This window comes from Oncorhynchus nerka, linkage group LG14 (assembly GCF_034236695.1).
Source record: "Oncorhynchus nerka isolate Pitt River linkage group LG14, Oner_Uvic_2.0, whole genome shotgun sequence".
Lineage (NCBI taxonomy): Eukaryota > Metazoa > Chordata > Actinopteri > Salmoniformes > Salmonidae > Oncorhynchus > Oncorhynchus nerka.
In genome coordinates, this window is record NC_088409.1 from 73,355,120 (window position 1) to 73,372,369 (window position 17,250).

A 17,250-nucleotide genomic window follows, 5' to 3' on the forward strand; every position below is an offset into this window, starting at 1 on the left:
AAGTGGGGATACATATTGAATCCTCTTTGACTACAGTATATTGAAGGAACAGCCTGTAGATGTATTAATATGTTTCTGTCTGCCACTGAGAGGAATTAGCCTGAGCATTCCCTCTGGTGCTATAGGTAAGTGTTTTCACAGATATTCCACTGGCAAGCAGATACCTGGATTAAGCCATATCTGAGAAAAAGGTGGGGTACCAGAGCAGCTCTCTATGTTTAGCTATAGCTGCTCTTGACACCTCTCTCTACACCTCCCTCTAAAGCGCTCTGCTGCAGGCAACTATACAGATAGCTGGAGTGTTACATTTTCTCCAGGGTTTGCACAGTGTACTACACTGAGTATACAAAACATTAAGAACACCTTCCCAATATTGAGTTGCACACCCCCCTTTTGCCCTCAGAACAGTCTCAATTCGTCGGGGCATGGACTCTACAAGGTGTCAAAAGCATTCCCCAGGCATGCTGGCCCATGTTGACTCCAATGCTTCCCACAGTTGTGTCAAGTTGGATCTCCCGATTCCAGGCTGTATCACAACCGGCCGTGATTGGGAGTCCCATAGGGCGGCGCACAATTGGCCCAGCGTCGTCCGGGTTAGGGTTTGGCTGTCATTTTAAATACGAATTTGTTCTTAACTGACTTGCCTAGTTAAATAAAGGTTTAATAAAAAATAAAAAAAAGTTGGCTGGATCTCCTTTGGATGGTGGACAATTCTTGATACACATCGGAAACTGTTGAGTGTGTAAAACCCAGCCTGGTTGCAGTTCTTGATACAAACTGGTGCATCTGGCACTTTCTACCATACCCCGTTCAAAGGCACTTAAATCTTTTGTCTAGCCCATTCACCCTCAGAATGGCACACATACACAATCCATGTCTCAATTGTCTCAAGGCTTAGAAAATCTTATTTAGCCTGTCTCCTCTCCTTCATCTACACTGATTGAAGTGGATTTAGCAGGTGACATAAACAAGGGATCATAGCGTTCTTCTGGATTTACCTGATCAGTCTATGTCCTGGAAAGAGCAGTTGTCCATAATGTTTTGTACACTCAGTGTATATTGATACGTTTGGCTTTTGAGCCTGAACTTTTATTAATCATTAGTTATAAAAGAGACATGAAGGGAGCCATAATGAAGCTTGGTAGGGGCTGAGTGAGGGAAAAGGATCACATGTGGCGGTACTGATAAGGGGAGGAACCGTTTAAGGCCCATATCACTCAGCTCCTTGCCTAGCAATAAGGATGCAATGTGTAGCGATAACGAGGAGGCTCCATCCAAGGTGGGGTCTGTATACTACCACGGGAGAAACCATGTCTTTGTCTAATGCAGCTGTATTGACTCTCTGGGAAGAATAAACTTGGTTTAAAGCTTTCATGGTGTCTGTTGAGTTTGTACTTTGAAAATTAGAACCTAACAATATTTTGGTATTTGACTTGAGGCTGAGACAAAGATGACATGAACTAAGCATGAGTGAGAGTGGTTACTACAGTAATATCACATTCAAATCCCAGATTGAATGTACAGTATTTCAATGTTTTAAAGCTGTTTATTTGTAAAATGTAAACACAGGAGATTGTGAGCAGTAATTGTGGCTAGACATGGGCTAGAACACACATCTTAGACATCACTGAAGGGAACTGGACAGTGTTCTTACTTTTGAGAAGAGCTCTTAAACCATCTGATGGCTTGCTGTTTGGAAAATGATGACCACAGCGGCCAATCTGTGTTCCTTGGGTCTACTCAGCAGGTGCTGGCTTTTCCACCAAATGTCCTTTAAGAAAAAGGTCTGCATCCCTCCTCCCAGCCTTTTAATTAAATGAAAGCACAGTGGGACATACACTCACACACACACACACACACACGCGCGCGCCAGAAGCTGAGTCACTGAGGAGAGGAGACTGCCTGGGCCGCACAGCATCCCAGCATCCTCCTCCTGCTGTTGCCACACATGCGTTGTGAACACACACACAGATAACATGCGATAAGCTGCAGATCATGGCCAGAAATAAGAAGGAAAAATGTTTCCTTGACAGCATAGAGAGGGAATGTTACCTTTCCCCAAATGCTATTATACCCAGCAGCCTGGAAAGAGAGGCTGCTCTCTTCCACCTTCAGCAAGAGAGACCGTCTCCAGAGATATCAGTCTGGCTGACAGAGTGTACTGCAGCTCTGTGGATTCACCCAGATGACAGCCTGCTGAACACTGCTAGTATTGTCTGAAAGCATGCACATACTATCTAATGCTCAGATAGTTTGTAGATTTTACTATCTGTCAGGTAATACATTCATACAACAGCATATCAGACATTTGAAGATTCTGTCTAAGTCTAAGGAATATGTGTAGAAGAGGAGGAGAGCAGGCCCAGACAAGGACAGGCTTTATTTGGAGGACGGTGGGCCTGTCTGGCCTCATCCTCTATGATTGACAGATTGCGGTGGAGGCTGCCACTTGCAGGGAATAGCATCACACGCATTTCCCCTGAAATCTGTCTATCAGTGCTGTCTAAGCAGAGAGACAGCCATGACATCTAATCACAGCCTGGCTGGCACCTCATAACTCCTGCCTAAAGTGCTCCAGGTACAGGGGAGTATTGGGGATGGGGGTAGCAGGGGGAGCAGTGGACAAGAAACAGCACCAGCGGGTATTTATAGTAGTCCTGTCTGTGGCTGTACACTTTGACACATTAATATAGTTTTAAACTAGGCTGAGAATACAGATTTTTTTTTTTCAGTCAACTTTCTGTATGATTTGTAATCTGACATGTACCTTTATTATTATGTGCTGGTTTGTGATTTGTCTCCTGTGGGGTTTCAGGCTGAGAGAGTATAACAAGGACATGCCTTCCATTCAGGTTAGGTCAAAGATGATACCTCAGGCAAGAACACTAGTGTGTGCCTGCTTGCTCTTTACGAAATTGTCCAATTAGATGTTAGCCTGCATCAATAGGCTTACTATAACAAGCTGTGATGTTAGAAATAGGATGCCGATAAGACTATGCATTCAGTGGAGTTGTTTTATGAATGGCAGTTGGTCTGTGTGTGTGAATGATGGTAGCTATCCCCAGGGTAGGGCCCCATGGAGCTGCTCTGAGCCCACTCAGAGCGGTGCTATGAGTCCAGGATGCCCAGGGTGGTGCCGTGGGGAGTTGAGAACATGCCAGTCTCCCTTGGCCTGCTGGTGTGAGATACCAGTCTCTGGTGGCTGGCCACTGTTCCGAGCGTGCGAATTCCGGTGTGCCCCAGGGCTCCCAGGGGACCTTCACTAGGCTGAGGCTGCTCTACCCCTGGGCTGGCAGGAATCTCAAACAGAGAGAGGTGGGAAAAACAAGTCCACAGATAGCTAACTAGCTACCCCTGAGCTGTTCCATATTAATATCCCCCAAACGACTGAAACTTTACAGTAGTTGTAAAAGAGGTGCTGAAAAGTTTAGATTTTTTTTGTGTGGAGTTGTAAAGCTATACACTCTAAAATACATTGGAATTTTCAGTATTTCAGTTGACACATATTCGGGATTTATGCCAGTCTCTAAAATTAAAAAGAGGAAGCGCTTAAACCAGTGGATTATGACTCATCCAAAATGAGATGAGTTTTGACAGAGTTACCTTCCGTGTGGGAATTATGAATGAATGTGTCCGTCTTATCATGAATATGGGCCTCTGCTTACAATTGTTCTGTCTTTCTTTTTTCCTTTCCTCTCCTCCTCCTTCTCTACTGCTGCAACAGGAGCCGCTGAGACCTTGTCAGGTACAAGATTTTCCTCTAATGTTCATCTGACGATGTCTGATGCCATTTGCTCCACTTGCTCTTTATTTATTTGTGAAAAGCATCGAGTTGTGTGTTCATGTGCTGTGCAATCTCGACAATCGTATGTCAATCTACTGCCAAAGTGATTGTATTTGTATAGCACAGCTATTGTGCATAGAGACCATTTCAGCTAAGACTATGTCAGATGGTGGCAGAGTACATTCTACATTCCCTGTTGTTAATGGCTACTGTCACTATGTTTACTGTTTGTGCATTCTAATTTTGTCTATGTCTAGTGTTCTATTGGTTGACCCATGACTGGTATGTACTGTACAAAGTGACTATGGTAGCCTACACTAAACCAAAGCTAAACATTCTGTATTGTGAAAGCCCATGTCTACCACCACTATACCTCCCCTAGTCTCTCTGTCACACTTAAGAAGACACAACGAGCACAAAGAGCCTCTAACCTGCCAGTACAGTGGAACATGAGATTGAGCAGTCCCCAACATTGATCTGCAGTGAACATGGCACAATCTGCATAAGATAATAGAGTACAGGAGAGATGCTTTTCCGAGGGGAAATGTCTCTGTACATCTCTATTCAGTCAAAGCCTTGTCAAAGCAGCATCAGACATCTGACATCAGATCAGAAACATGATGAAACTTGAGTGAGAGATTGTCTTCAGAGATAAAAGAGATTACATTAGAAGGTCTAAAACTTTAGAAGCCCTGCTACGATGCAGAGGAGCCTTGAAACAGAGAAGCACTAATAATGCCCAATGATATGATTGCTTTTTACTCACAGATGTCCTTGAAAGAGCTTCCCTTCTTAGAGAGCAGGGCTTAATGACCGAGCTGGACATGTATGTAGCTCATAAGGCATTGAATGGGAGTGTGAGAAAGAGAGCTATTTTCATTCTTAATGACTGGTTCCTCTTTGAAAAGGACAGGGCCGCTCCAGACATCGGTGACTCAGGGGAGAGGAATCAGGGGCCTGGCGCTGTCCTGCTTTCCACTGCCCCTTTCATGTCTTTCGGTGAGAAAATAAAAAGAGAGAGAGAAGTTCAAAGAAAAAAGGAATTTGAATCAAATGGTGCCCTTTCCTAACTTCTTGGAAGGAATGAAGAAAGGAACTTAGATTATATTTCTTGATTTCAACCCCCAACTACTAAATGTTAGCGGCAGAGTTTCTTCTCGGTGTCTTGCGTTATGAGCTGCTTGTTGATGGGGCCCATCTCAGGCCGCTGCTGTAACATCCCGGCATTTGAGTTCACAGACCTCTGAAGGCCCTGTAATTAATTATCTTTGACTGTGTCATTCAGTGTGTTCTGACGTAGGAACAGGAGGACAGCCATTTGTGGCAATACTGGCGCTTTGCACTCTGAGACAGCTGCTAGAATGAGGGTGAATTTATCAGCCAGTCGTCTGCACCACATATCTCTCTCTCCTCCTGCCACCAGAAATGAATGACTGCCTCTGCTCATTTGCACCGAATCATGACCAGGATGCTGAGGCAATTGAAAATGTTTACTAGAATTGCAAAAAACCCTCCATGTTCCGCAAAGTGGCCTGTTTTCCCTCTGATGGGATTACTAATCACAGTGCCGTTATTTATGTGTGTTTGAATTGGAGATGAGCCATGGATATTGGAGAGGACCCAACCCTGCTAAGGGCTGCTGAGGTGCTTCTACACCTGCATTGCTTGCTGTTTGAGGTTTTAGGCTGGGTTTCTGTACAGCACTTTGACATATCAGCTGATGTAAGAAGGGCTGTATAAATACATTTGATTTGATTTATGGATATTTTCTCTAGCAGTCCCTTTCCTCTCAGTCCAACAGATTGGGAACAGAATAACCTTTCTTTGAGGCTTCTTCGTGTTGCTGTTTTGACTGCCTGCTAGATTACTAAAAACAACACTTGAAACGGTTTTGGGCTCCTCTGCTGGGGTAGGCCTACTTACTATAAGTATGTCAGAGCAGCCTTTCGGGTTTCAGTCAGACACACTCAAATTAATTACACACTTCCACATTCCAACATTGGAGCACACTTAATAAACAAGAATTTGATTGTGTTATAATGAGTTAATTATGGACCAATTCGCCTTTAGAGTATTTCGCTATGCTCTAGTAGTCCACTATACATTCACACTTCAGAGGTAGTTGAAAACAGAGGCTTGTAATAAGAAAACAAATACGGATTCCTAAAACATCACAGATACTCAATTAAGACAGTTTAAAAAGAGTAGAAGTAGAGTAGAAAAAAATGATTTCCGTACAATAGGATAACACTCACATACCTCAAGATACTACCCATTTAGTACAGAATGTACTGTACTCTGGTCAAATCAAAATCAAATCAAATCAAAATCAAATCAAATGTATTTGTCACATACACATGGTTAGCAGATGTTAATGCGAGTGTAGCGAAATGCTTGTGCTTCTAGTTCCGACAATGCAGTAATAACCAACAAATAATCTAACTTAACAATTCCAAAACTACTACCTTATACACACAAGTGTAAAGGGATAAAGAATATGTACATAAAGATGTATGAATGAGTGATGGAACAGAACGGCATAGGCAATATGCAGTAGATGGTATTGAGTACAGTATATACATATGAGATGAGTAATGTAGGGTATGTAAACAAAGTGGCATAGTTTAAAGTGACTAGTGATACATGTATTACATAAAGATGCAGTAGATGATATAGAGTACAGTATATACATATACATATGAGTAATGTAGGGAATGTAAACATTATATTAAGTAGCATTGTTTAAAGTGGCTAGGGATATATTTTACATGAATTTCCATCAATTCCCATTATTAAAGTGGCTGGAGTTGAGTCAGTGTGTTGGCAGCAGCCACTCAAGGTTAGTGGTGACTGTTTAACAGTCTGACGGCCTTGAGATAGAAGCTGTTTTTCAGTCTCTCTGTCCCTGCTTTGATGCACCTGTACTGACCTCGCCTTCTAGATGATAGCGGGGTGAACAGGCAGTGGCTCGGGTGGTTGTTGTCCTTGATGATCTTTATGGCCTTCCTGTGACATCGGGTGGTGTAGGTGTCCTGGAGGGCAGGTAGTTTGCTCCCGGTGAGGCGTTGTGCAGACCTCACTATCCTCTGGAGAACCTTACGGTTGTGGGCGGAGCAGTTTCCGTACCAGGCGGTGATACAGCCCGACAGGATGCTCTCGATTGTGCATCGGTAGAAGTTTGTGAGTACTTTAGGTGACAAGCCAAATTTTTTCAGCCTCCTGAGGTTGAAGAGGCGCTGCGCCTTCTTCACGACGCTGTCTGTGTGGGTGGACCAATTCAGTTTGTACGTGATGTGTACGCCGAGGAACTTAAAACCCCTTAAAACTACCCTCTCCACTACTGTCCCATCGATGTGGATAGGGGGGTGCTCACTCTGCTGTTTCCTGAAGTCCACAATCATCTCCTTTGTTTTGTTGGCGTTGAGTGTGAGGTTATTTTCCTGACACCACACTCCGAGGGCCCTCACCACCTCCCTGTAGGCCAATATCAATATCAACATCAATATCAATGTCCATTTTCAGTCATCACCATCCTGTGTTGTGTGTGTGCTTGATGAACCAATATCTATGATGTGGAATGAAATGAAAAGTTCATTGCTACAGACAGGTCTGAGGTGTATTTATCCACAGGAGGTTCATGTCTTGCTGCTCGCTGCATTCTCTCAGCTCATTTGAATCCTGTTAGTTTGGCTGTCTATTCCCATTATCACTATCTGAAAACGCAGGGGCTTTTTTCCACTTTGTAAATGTCAGCCCGGTTTGGAGGTGTCTGACGACTCAGGCATGCAAATGTGCTTTGGATGTTTTCTTCAGGCTGTTGCTGGGAGTCTTGTTCCTCTCCTGGTGCTAATCCGAGACATTTAAAAGCATTCTCCATTCTTCTTCTTATGCCTTTTGGCTCCTGCCGGATAGCACAAGGTGACTTTTGATGTATCCCCTCCCTCACCTGGAAGGCTGAAAACAAACCAAATGGATGCTTGGTTTCTGGCTTTAATGATGAGGACATGACCAGGTAGGCACAGATGTGGCAATACTCAGTCACTGGCTGACTCAGTGGGTGACTCGGTGGCTGACTCAGTGGCTGACTCAGTGGGTGACTCAGTGGTGGACTCAGTGGCTGACTCAGTGCTGACTCAGTGGGTGACTCAGTGGTGGACTCAGTGGTGGACTCAGTGGTGGACTCAGTGGGTGACTCGGTGGCTGACTCAGTGGCTGACTCAGTGGCTGACTCAGTGGGTGACTCAGTGGCTGACTCAGTGGCTGACTCAGTGGGTGACAAGACTGTTGTTCCTAAGAGATGGAGAATAAAGCCCAGTGCTCATAGACTCAGATGGAGAGCTGTAATTCAACTCTGTCTGTCTGTCTCTCTCTCTCTCTTTCAGTCTCTCTCTCTTTCACCTCTCTCTCTCTTCCACCTTCCCTCACTTCCCTCTCTTCCACTATCCCCCTTTCCTTCTGTGTCTCTCCGTCCTTCCCTGTCTCCTTTCTTCTCATTTTCTCTCAGATGGAGAGCTATAATTCAGATCCGTCTGTCTCTCTCCCTCTCTCTCCTTCTCTCTTTCTCTCTCTAACTCTCCTTCTTTCTCTTTGTGTGTGAGAGGTAGTGCTTACAGCCCATCTGGCAGAGAGTCACAGGACCCACTCTGAACTGAGAGATCAATAACGTCAACCAGTGCAAATCACATCAAATCAAATTTGATTTGTCACATGTGCCGAATACTACAGGTGCTTACTTACAAGTCCTTAACCAACAATGCTTTAAGAAGTTAAAAAGAAAAATGTGTTAGGTAAATATAGATAAGTAGAAAAATTGAAAATAAAAGTAACAAATAATTAAACAGCAGCAGTAAAATAACAATAGCGAGGCTATATACAGGGGGTACAGAGTCAATGTGGAGGCTATATACAGGGGGTACCAGTACAGAGTCTATGTGGAGGCTATATACAGGGGGTACCAGTACAGAGTCTATGTGGAGGCTATATACAGGGGTACCAGTACAGAGTGAATGTGGAGACTATATACAGGGGTCACCAGTACAGAGTCAATGTGGAGGCTATATACAGGGGTACCCATACAGAGTCAATGTGGAGGCTATATACAGGGGTACCAGTACAGAGTCAATGTGGAGGCTATATACAGGGGTACCAGTACAGAGTCAATGTGGAGGCTATATACAGGGGTACCAGTACAGAGTCAATGTGGAGGCTATATACAGGGGTACCAGTACAGAGTCAATGTGGAGGCTATATACAGGGGGTACCCAGTACAGAGTCAATGTGGAGGCTATATACAGGGGTACCAGTACAGAGTCAATGTGGAGGCTATATACAGGGGTACCCATACAGAGTCAATGTGGAGACTATATACAGGGGTACCCATACAGAGTCAATGTGGAGACTATATACAGGGGTACCCATACAGAGTCAATGTGGAGACTATATACAGGGGTACCAGTACAGAGTCAATGTGGAGGCTATATACAGGGGGTACCAGTACAGAGTCAATGTGGAGGCTATATACAGGGGTACCAGTACAGAGTCAATGTGGAGGCTATATACAGGGGTACCAGTACAGAGTCAATGTGGAGGCTATATACAGGGGTACCAGTACAGAGTCAATGTGGAGGCTATATACAGGGGGTACCAGTACAGAGTCAATGTGGAGGCTATATACAGGGGTACCAGTACAGAGTCAATGTGGAGGCTATATACAGGGGTACCAGTACAGAGTCAATGTGGAGGCTATATACAGGGGGTACCAGTACAGAGTGAATGTGGAGGCTATATACAGGGGGTACCAGTACAGAGTGAATGTGGAGGCTATATACAGGGGGTACCAGTACAGAGTCAATGTGGAGGCTATATACAGGGGGTACCAGTACAGAGTCAATGCACCAGTTAGTCGAGGTATTTGAGGTAATATGTACATGTGGGTAGAGTTAAAGTGATAAACAGAGAGCAGCAGCAGTGTAAAAAGAGGGGTCTGGGTAGCCCTTTGATTAGCTGTTCAGGAGTCTTATGGCTTGGGGGTATAAGCAGTTAAGAAGCCTTTTGGACGTAAACTTGGTGCTCCGGTACCGCTTGCCGTGCGGTAGCAGAGAGAACAGTCTATGACTAGGGTGGCTGGCGTCTTTGACAATTTTTGGGTCTTCCTCTGACACCGCCTGGTATAGAGGTCCTGGATGGCGGAAAGCTTGGCCCCAGAGATGTACTGGGCCGTACGCACTACCCTCTGTAGTGGCTTGCGGACGGAGGCTGAGCCGTTGCCATACCAGGCAGTGATGCAACCAGTCAGGATGCTCTCGATGGTGCAGCTGTAGAACCTTTTAAGGATCTGAGGACCCATGCCAAACATTTAGGCTTTGTCATGCCCTCTTCACGACTGTCTTAGTGTGTTTGGACCATGGTAGTTTGTTGGTGATAAGGACACCAAGGAACTTGGAAATTGAACTCAAGGAACTTGAACTCAACCTGCTCCACTGCAGCTCCATCGATGAGAATGGGGGAGTGCTCGGTCCTCCTTTTCCTGTAGTCCACAATCATCTCCTTTGTCTTGATTATGTTGACGGAGAGGTTGTTGTCCTGGCACCACACGACCAGGTCTCTGACCTCCCCCCTATAGGCTGTCTCATCGTTGTTGGTGATCAGGCCTACCACAGTTGTGTCATCGGCAAACTTGATGAGGGTGTTGGAGTAGTGCCTGGCCATGCAGTCATGAGTGAACAGTGAGTACAGGAGGGGACTGAGCACGCACCCTTGAGGGGTCCCCTTGTTAAGGATCAGCGTGGCGGCTGTGTTGTTACCTACCCTTACCACCTGGGGGCGGTCTGTCAGGAAGTCCAGGATCCAGTTGCAGAGGGAGGTGTTTCTTCCCAGGGTCCTTAGCTTAGTGATGAGCTTTGAGGGCACTATGGTGTTGAATGCTGAGCTGTAGTCAATGAATAGCATTCTCACATATGTGTTCCTTTTGTCCAGGTGGGAAGGGCAGTGTTGAGTGCAATAGATATTGCATCATCTGTTGGGGCAGTATGCAAATTGGAGTGGGTTTAGGGTTTCTGGGATAATGGTGTTGATGTGAGCCATGACCAGCATTTCAAGGCACTTCATGGCTACAGACGTGAGTGCTACGGGTCAGTAGTCATTTAGGCAGATCACCTTAGTCTTCTTGGGCACAGGGACTATGTTGGTCTGTTTGAAACATGTTGGTATTATAGACTCAGTCAGGGACTGTAATTGTGGCAATAACATTTAAATAAATCCATTATTATTATTCCAAATCTTCCTCACTTGGGGCCATGGATTGTAGAATCCTTGTTTTCAGAGGTAGGATCATGGACACAGACGGTGCAGTTTCAGTGCTCAATAGGGTTGTAACCGTTTTGAGGGGTTTGAGTACCTGGAGGACCTCCTCTGCCACTTTCACATCATCATCAGCCAAGATGATGATGTCTTTATTTTTTTTCAGGGTCTGTCAGTGCAGAGTATACAGCTGCCTGCTGCTCAAGATAGTGCTCCAACATCTCAAGTGGAGTTCCATCTTGTTGTGACATTGTGTATGAGCTAGTGGGTCGGTAGCTGTAGCATTTCTTGCTTGGTCTTAAGCACATGAGCGGCTGTTGTCCTTTGGTGGAAAAAGGAAACCACCTTCCTGATCCTCCCAAGGAGGTGGTCCATCTTGTTCACTGAGATTCCCCTTTAGGATGCACATTGATCACATGTGCAAAGTAAGCTATGTGTGGCCCCAGTCCAGCTTATATCACTGCATTTACTTGGGTCTTGGCATTATCTGTGGTGGTTGGGATATTGCTATTGGGCCTCTCTAGCTTCCACTTTGCTACTGCTCCTAGCAGTACCTGCGCCAGATTTGTGCCTGTGTGACTCTCAAAGTCGGGGGCGTGTCTGTAGCGCCGGACTTAGCATCTCCCACTCCTCTGTGGTGTAGTGAGCAGTCACAGTCACGGATCTTTCCATTGCCCTGGAGGGTCCACCTGTCTGTGGTGAGGGCAACAGAGGATGCCTTGGATAATTTGTCGACATATTTGATATTTTGAAGGGATTTCGTAGCCTGGCTCAAGCACTTACACCATAGTTTTAAACCCTTTGTTTTCCACAACAGAGTATGGTCTCATCTCTGCAGCGTTAAACATCCCAATAGATTTGGTGATGGCTTTAACCCGGTCTGATTCTGCAGCAAAGGGCTGCTTATATACCGCTGTGAGAAGTTGTTGTCTCTTGGCTGAGTTGGCTCCCGTCACTGACACACCAGGGTGATGACGCTTTAATGTGTGGTCATGAACAATGTATTTCCATGATCATACGGCTTTCTTGTGGCACAATGCCTACACAACGTAATGGTGTTGTCCACCACCCTTCTTTCGTCATCATATTTGACAGGGAAGCCAAAATACTCCGGTACATGAGACTTAAATGAAGCGGGAGGCTTTTCTAGTTCTTCAGCTCCTCCCACTAGCCATGGCTGTCACTGCTATTTTTTCTTCTTTGCTTTTTGCAACGTGAGCATCCAGGATTGATTCGTTGGGATTCAACACTCCCCGTTCACGTGACCAGTACACACATCTTTTCACTGCAGCTCTGCATCGAGATTTAGGGAATTATTACTTTTAAAAGCAACAGTGGCAGTAAAACTGTATTTCACACTATGATGGTTAAACTTTGCAATTGATCCGTGGTTCCCATGTGTGTCCCGAACGATGGGGGGTGATCTGTACGAATCACGGATCAACTACCGTGCGTTACACCACTACTATAAGGGCACAAGGCGAGACCCAAATGCAGACACAGGAGGCAGATGGTTGAGCTCCGATATTTATTACAACAAAAGGGGTAGGCAGAAGGCAGGTCAGGGACAAGTGAGAGTTCATAAACCAGGTCAGAGTCCAAACAGTACCAGGGGATAGGCAGGCTCGAGGTCAGGACAGGCAGGGGTTCAGTGATCAGGTCAGAGTCCAAACAGTACAAGGGGATAGGCAGGCTTGAGGTCAGAACAGGCAGAGTGGTCAGACAGGTGGATTAGGCGTCAGGACAGGCAAGGGTCAAAACCAGGAGGGTAAGGAAAAAACTGAGACAGGGAAAAATAGGAGCTAGGAAATACGCTGGTTGACTTGGCAAAACAAGACGAACTGGCACAGAGAGACAAGAAACACAGGGATAAATACACCGGGGACTAATGGAGAAAACAGGTGAAACCTGGATGTGGGTGGAGACCATCACAAAGACAGGTGAACCAGATCAGGGTGTGACAGATACTCTACCTCAGGCGAGCAAAACCTAGAGAATTCCCTTAGATTTCGTGCACCAGTTGTTGTTTACAAATATGCATAGACCGCCACCCCTTGTCTTACCAGAGGCCGCTGTTCTATCCTGTTGAAAAAGCGTAAAACCCGCCAGCTGCATGTTATTCATGTTGTTGTTCAGCCACGACTCGGTGAAACATAAGATATTACAGTTTTTAATGTCCCGTTGGTAGGACATACATGATCGTAGTTTGTTTATTTTATTATCGACTGATTGTACGTTGGCTAATAAGACCGATGGTAAAGGTAGATATTCGTCCACGGTACCTTCGTCTCTTTCTCCTGCAAATTATTGGGATGAGGGCCTTGTCAGGCGTCTGAAGTAAATCCTTCCCATCCGACTCGTTGAAGAAAAAGGTATTCCTCCAGTGCTCCACGGGACCTAAATCACTCTCCTGATATCTAGATGTCACGCCCTGACCTTAGAGATCCTTTTATTTCTCTATTTGGTTAGGTCAGGGTGTGACTAGGATGGGCATTCTAGTTTTTCGTTTCTAGGTTGGCCTAGTATGGTTCCCAGTCCGAGTCAGCTGTCTATCGTTGTCTCTGATTGGGGATTATATTTAGGCAGCCTTTTTCCACCTATTGTGTGTGGGATATTGTTTTTGTATTGTAGCCTTTTTGCACTACAAAGCTGCACGTTTGTTTTGTAACTCTTTATTGTTTTGTTGCTGGTTCACATTAAATAACACCTTCCACGCTGCACATTGGTCCAATCCTTCCAACAACGATCGTTACACTAGAAGCTATTTTCGGGCATAAGACTCGGTGGCGGAAACATTATGTACAAAATAACTTACAAAATAACTTACAAATAACGTGAAAGGCCACAATAGCACAATTGGTTACAGGATCGTAAAACAGCAGCCATCTCCTTCGGCGCTATTATTCTAGGCCCTTCTACTGTATTAGGAGGATTAGGAATGTGGCTGCAAGTACAGCCAACATATGTCTATAGCAGTCAGGCTGTGTTCATGTCTCTGTGGGTGTGCTGAAGTATTATGCTGTTCAAATCCGTGGTCTGTTTTTGTGCCAATGCTTTTTTGTGTGTCTCAATCCCCAAATTATTAACATTACACAATGAAAAAAAATCTGAATGGCAGTAATTCTAGACCTTTAATGTGTTGTCCTCCTCCTCTTGTCCATCTGTCTGTGTCCAGTTGAAGGTCAAAACCTGGGGACTGATAATGTGTCAGTGATCGAGGGGGAGATGGCGACCATCAGCTGCAGGGTGAAGAACAATGATGACTCAGTCATCCAGCTCCTTAACCCCAACAGACAGACCATCTACTTCAGAGACGTCAGACGTAAGTGCTTCTCATAGAGGTCCTATTAAATTATTAGAGGGGTTATGTCATAAACCCTCAAAGTTCCATAATGGGGCAAAAATGGCAGCCATCTTGGTCAGTGATAAATCTAAAAAACGGTCTATTTGGAATTATTGGAAGTAGAGGCATACAGTAGGTGATGCATTTCCTGCTTTTACTTATTGCGGAAAATCCAAGTAAGGCATGTGATGTATCAGAAATTGTGTAATGGAATTATTATTGTCATATAATTATAAATAAAGTTTATTCAGGTTTTATATCAATTTTCTGCATAAATAGCCTCTAAAATATATGTAAACAGATCATAAATGTCTCAGATTTGTTTTAATTGAAAAGCTGTGAGTGCTATTATGTTATACAATTCTAGTACTTGTTGCATTTACAGCTTGTCTAAATCTTATTATCAACTGATTGGTGCCAGTGTATGGCTGTGGAATGACTGCATTGTTTGAATGGAATGTTGGCATATTGACAGTTAAAGGAGATGTTTCCTTTTCACAAACAAATCTGAAATTGTATGTAATGGCATGTTATAGAAGGTTCCAGACAACTATTTTGTGATTTCACATGTTTTTGAGAGACTTACCCCAAACAGAAAATCACTTCCTCATCCTCATTGTGCAGTATAAGGGTCTTGAGAAAACATCAACAAATTCTTCAAAAACACCCAACTACATCCTTTTAGATACGGCAAAGCTCTCAGTATAGTGATGCCGGTCTTTAGATGTTGTACACGTGAAATTGTGTAGTTCTGAACTTTATCCTCAATATTATATTCCCTTTTGCTCAACTCAAGCCATTCCCCTATCGAGCTGTTGTTCCATTTTCCATGTAGCCTGCTACTGCATGTAACTGCCAAAATAAAGGAAACACCATCATAAAGTGTTTAAATAGGGCATTGGGCCACCATTAGCCGCCAGAACAGCTTCATTGTGCCTTGGCATATATTCTACAAGTGTCTGGATCGTCCTGTATGGAAGCACCCCATGCTTTCACTTCATATCCGTCATTTACTCTAGTGTTTCCTATATTTTGGCAGTTTTTTAATTTTAATTTTTTAAATTTGTACCTTTATTTAACTAGGCAAGTCAGTTAAGAACAAATTCTTATTTTCAATGATGGCCTAGGAACAGTGGGTTAACTGCCTTTAATTGGCCATTGAGTTGATTTATTCATCATTTTGTTCATGCAGATAATCTCTTAGATTAGGAATCTAAAGAGAATCTAAGATTAGGACAATGTTTATGCATGAGCATATGGCTTCCTCTAGGTTCAACCTCAGTTTGCATGAGTTTCACTTGTTTGTGTCTTGGAATGGAGCCAACCTTCAAGGTGATATGAGAAACACTTCTTCTTGTTTTCATATTTCATCTCCATCCAAAATGATTTCACAAGTCTGAGTGGTATCCAGATTGGTGTTCTAATTTTCCACTGTATGGCAGAACATTACAGAAGGCTGAGTGAACATCTCTGTCATGTTTGTATTGCTAATGTAATTTATGTGTTTTACCGCGTTAAAGGAGAGATTCAAATAAAGATAACACAATGTCACCCGTGACAGCCTTGAATGCAACACAAATAGAATGGTGTGTGAAAGAATGGTGTTTGAAAGAGCTCTGGTCTCACATCTTTTCTCTATTTAGTCACATATTCCACACAGCCTCTTTAACAGTTTGTCATTTTACCACTTATCCCATTTTAAAACCAACTCACACTGGCAGCAAGGAAAATGGCTGAAGTGCAATAGTCAAGTGTAATTACAGAAACAGTTGGGTATCAGTAAATTGGCTGGAGTTAGTATCAGATATGAGTCAGAGCTCTGATCATATCTAACTGCTGCTCCCGGTTGAACATTACACCCGCAGTGGAGCCTGGTAAATCCCAGGGCAGCAGGTCTATTCTGGGCTGGGCTCCCAGAAGGCTGTGTTCTGTGGTGACCCCCCTCTGACTAGTGGCATTGTTACCTGTTACCAGGCCTCTCTCTACAGTGTCAGCCCTTTGTGTATGAGGAGGAAAACAAACATGACACACAGTCACGCAGGCAAAACCACAGACACAAACAGAAACAGACACTTACACAAAACACTCTACCAGGACAATAATACCCAACATTTACCGTAGGGCTACACATCCCCCATCAAATCTACAAATGCACTAGCTTTCTCCGTCTGCTTCTTTTGGTTTAAATACCATAGAGTTGCTCAACAGAGCTATCAAGTCCACTCACTGTCAACCACCTGGGAAGTTACTATTCCAGCAATACTAACACAGTAACACTGTCCCTGAACCTGACGCTAGAGACCCAATGTCAAGGCTTTTGCTGATGCTTTATATTTTTGGCCTAGTGCTCCAATAATTAGGGATCGAGGAAACAAACCAACTTTATGGATGTCATCATCAATTCAACCTTTATAGCTCACATACAGTACATCAAATCAAATCTAATCCAATTGTATTTGTCACATGTGCCGAATACAACAGGTGTAGAGCTTATACAAGCCATTAACCAACAATGCTTTAAGAAGTTAAGAGAAAATCATGTTAAATAAAAAATAGTTAAGTAAAAAAAATAGAAGATAAAAGTAACAAATAATTTAACAGTAGCAATAAAATAACAATAGCGAGGCTATATACAGGGGGTACCGGTACAGAGTCAATGTGCGGGGGCACCGGTTGTCTAGGTAATTGAGGTAATATGTACATGTAGGTAGAGTTAAAGTACATTACACCTGATGTAGAGGGCAATGATCCAACTTTACTTATTGATTGTATTTTTTGTTGTTTTACAGTGCAACCCTGATGTTGGCCACAGCCTCTTTATAAT

At 43.9% G+C, this 17,250-nt stretch overlaps 1 protein-coding gene across 3 annotated transcripts in view; it reads left to right on the forward strand.

The window, feature by feature from the left end:
• The window catches only part of cadm1b (cell adhesion molecule 1b), a 184,278-nt gene that overhangs the window by 126,585 nt on the left and 40,443 nt on the right, over positions 1 to 17,250 (forward strand). For 2 of the 3 annotated variants that reach the window (XM_029681134.2, XM_029681136.2), the window contains exons 2-3: positions 3,725 to 3,745; positions 14,259 to 14,405. In XM_029681134.2, the coding sequence (XP_029536994.1) occupies positions 3,725 to 3,745; positions 14,259 to 14,405 (168 nt within the window). The remainder of the gene's footprint in view (positions 1 to 3,724; positions 3,746 to 14,258; positions 14,406 to 17,250) is intronic. The other variant, XM_029681135.2, reaches the window with a different exon arrangement.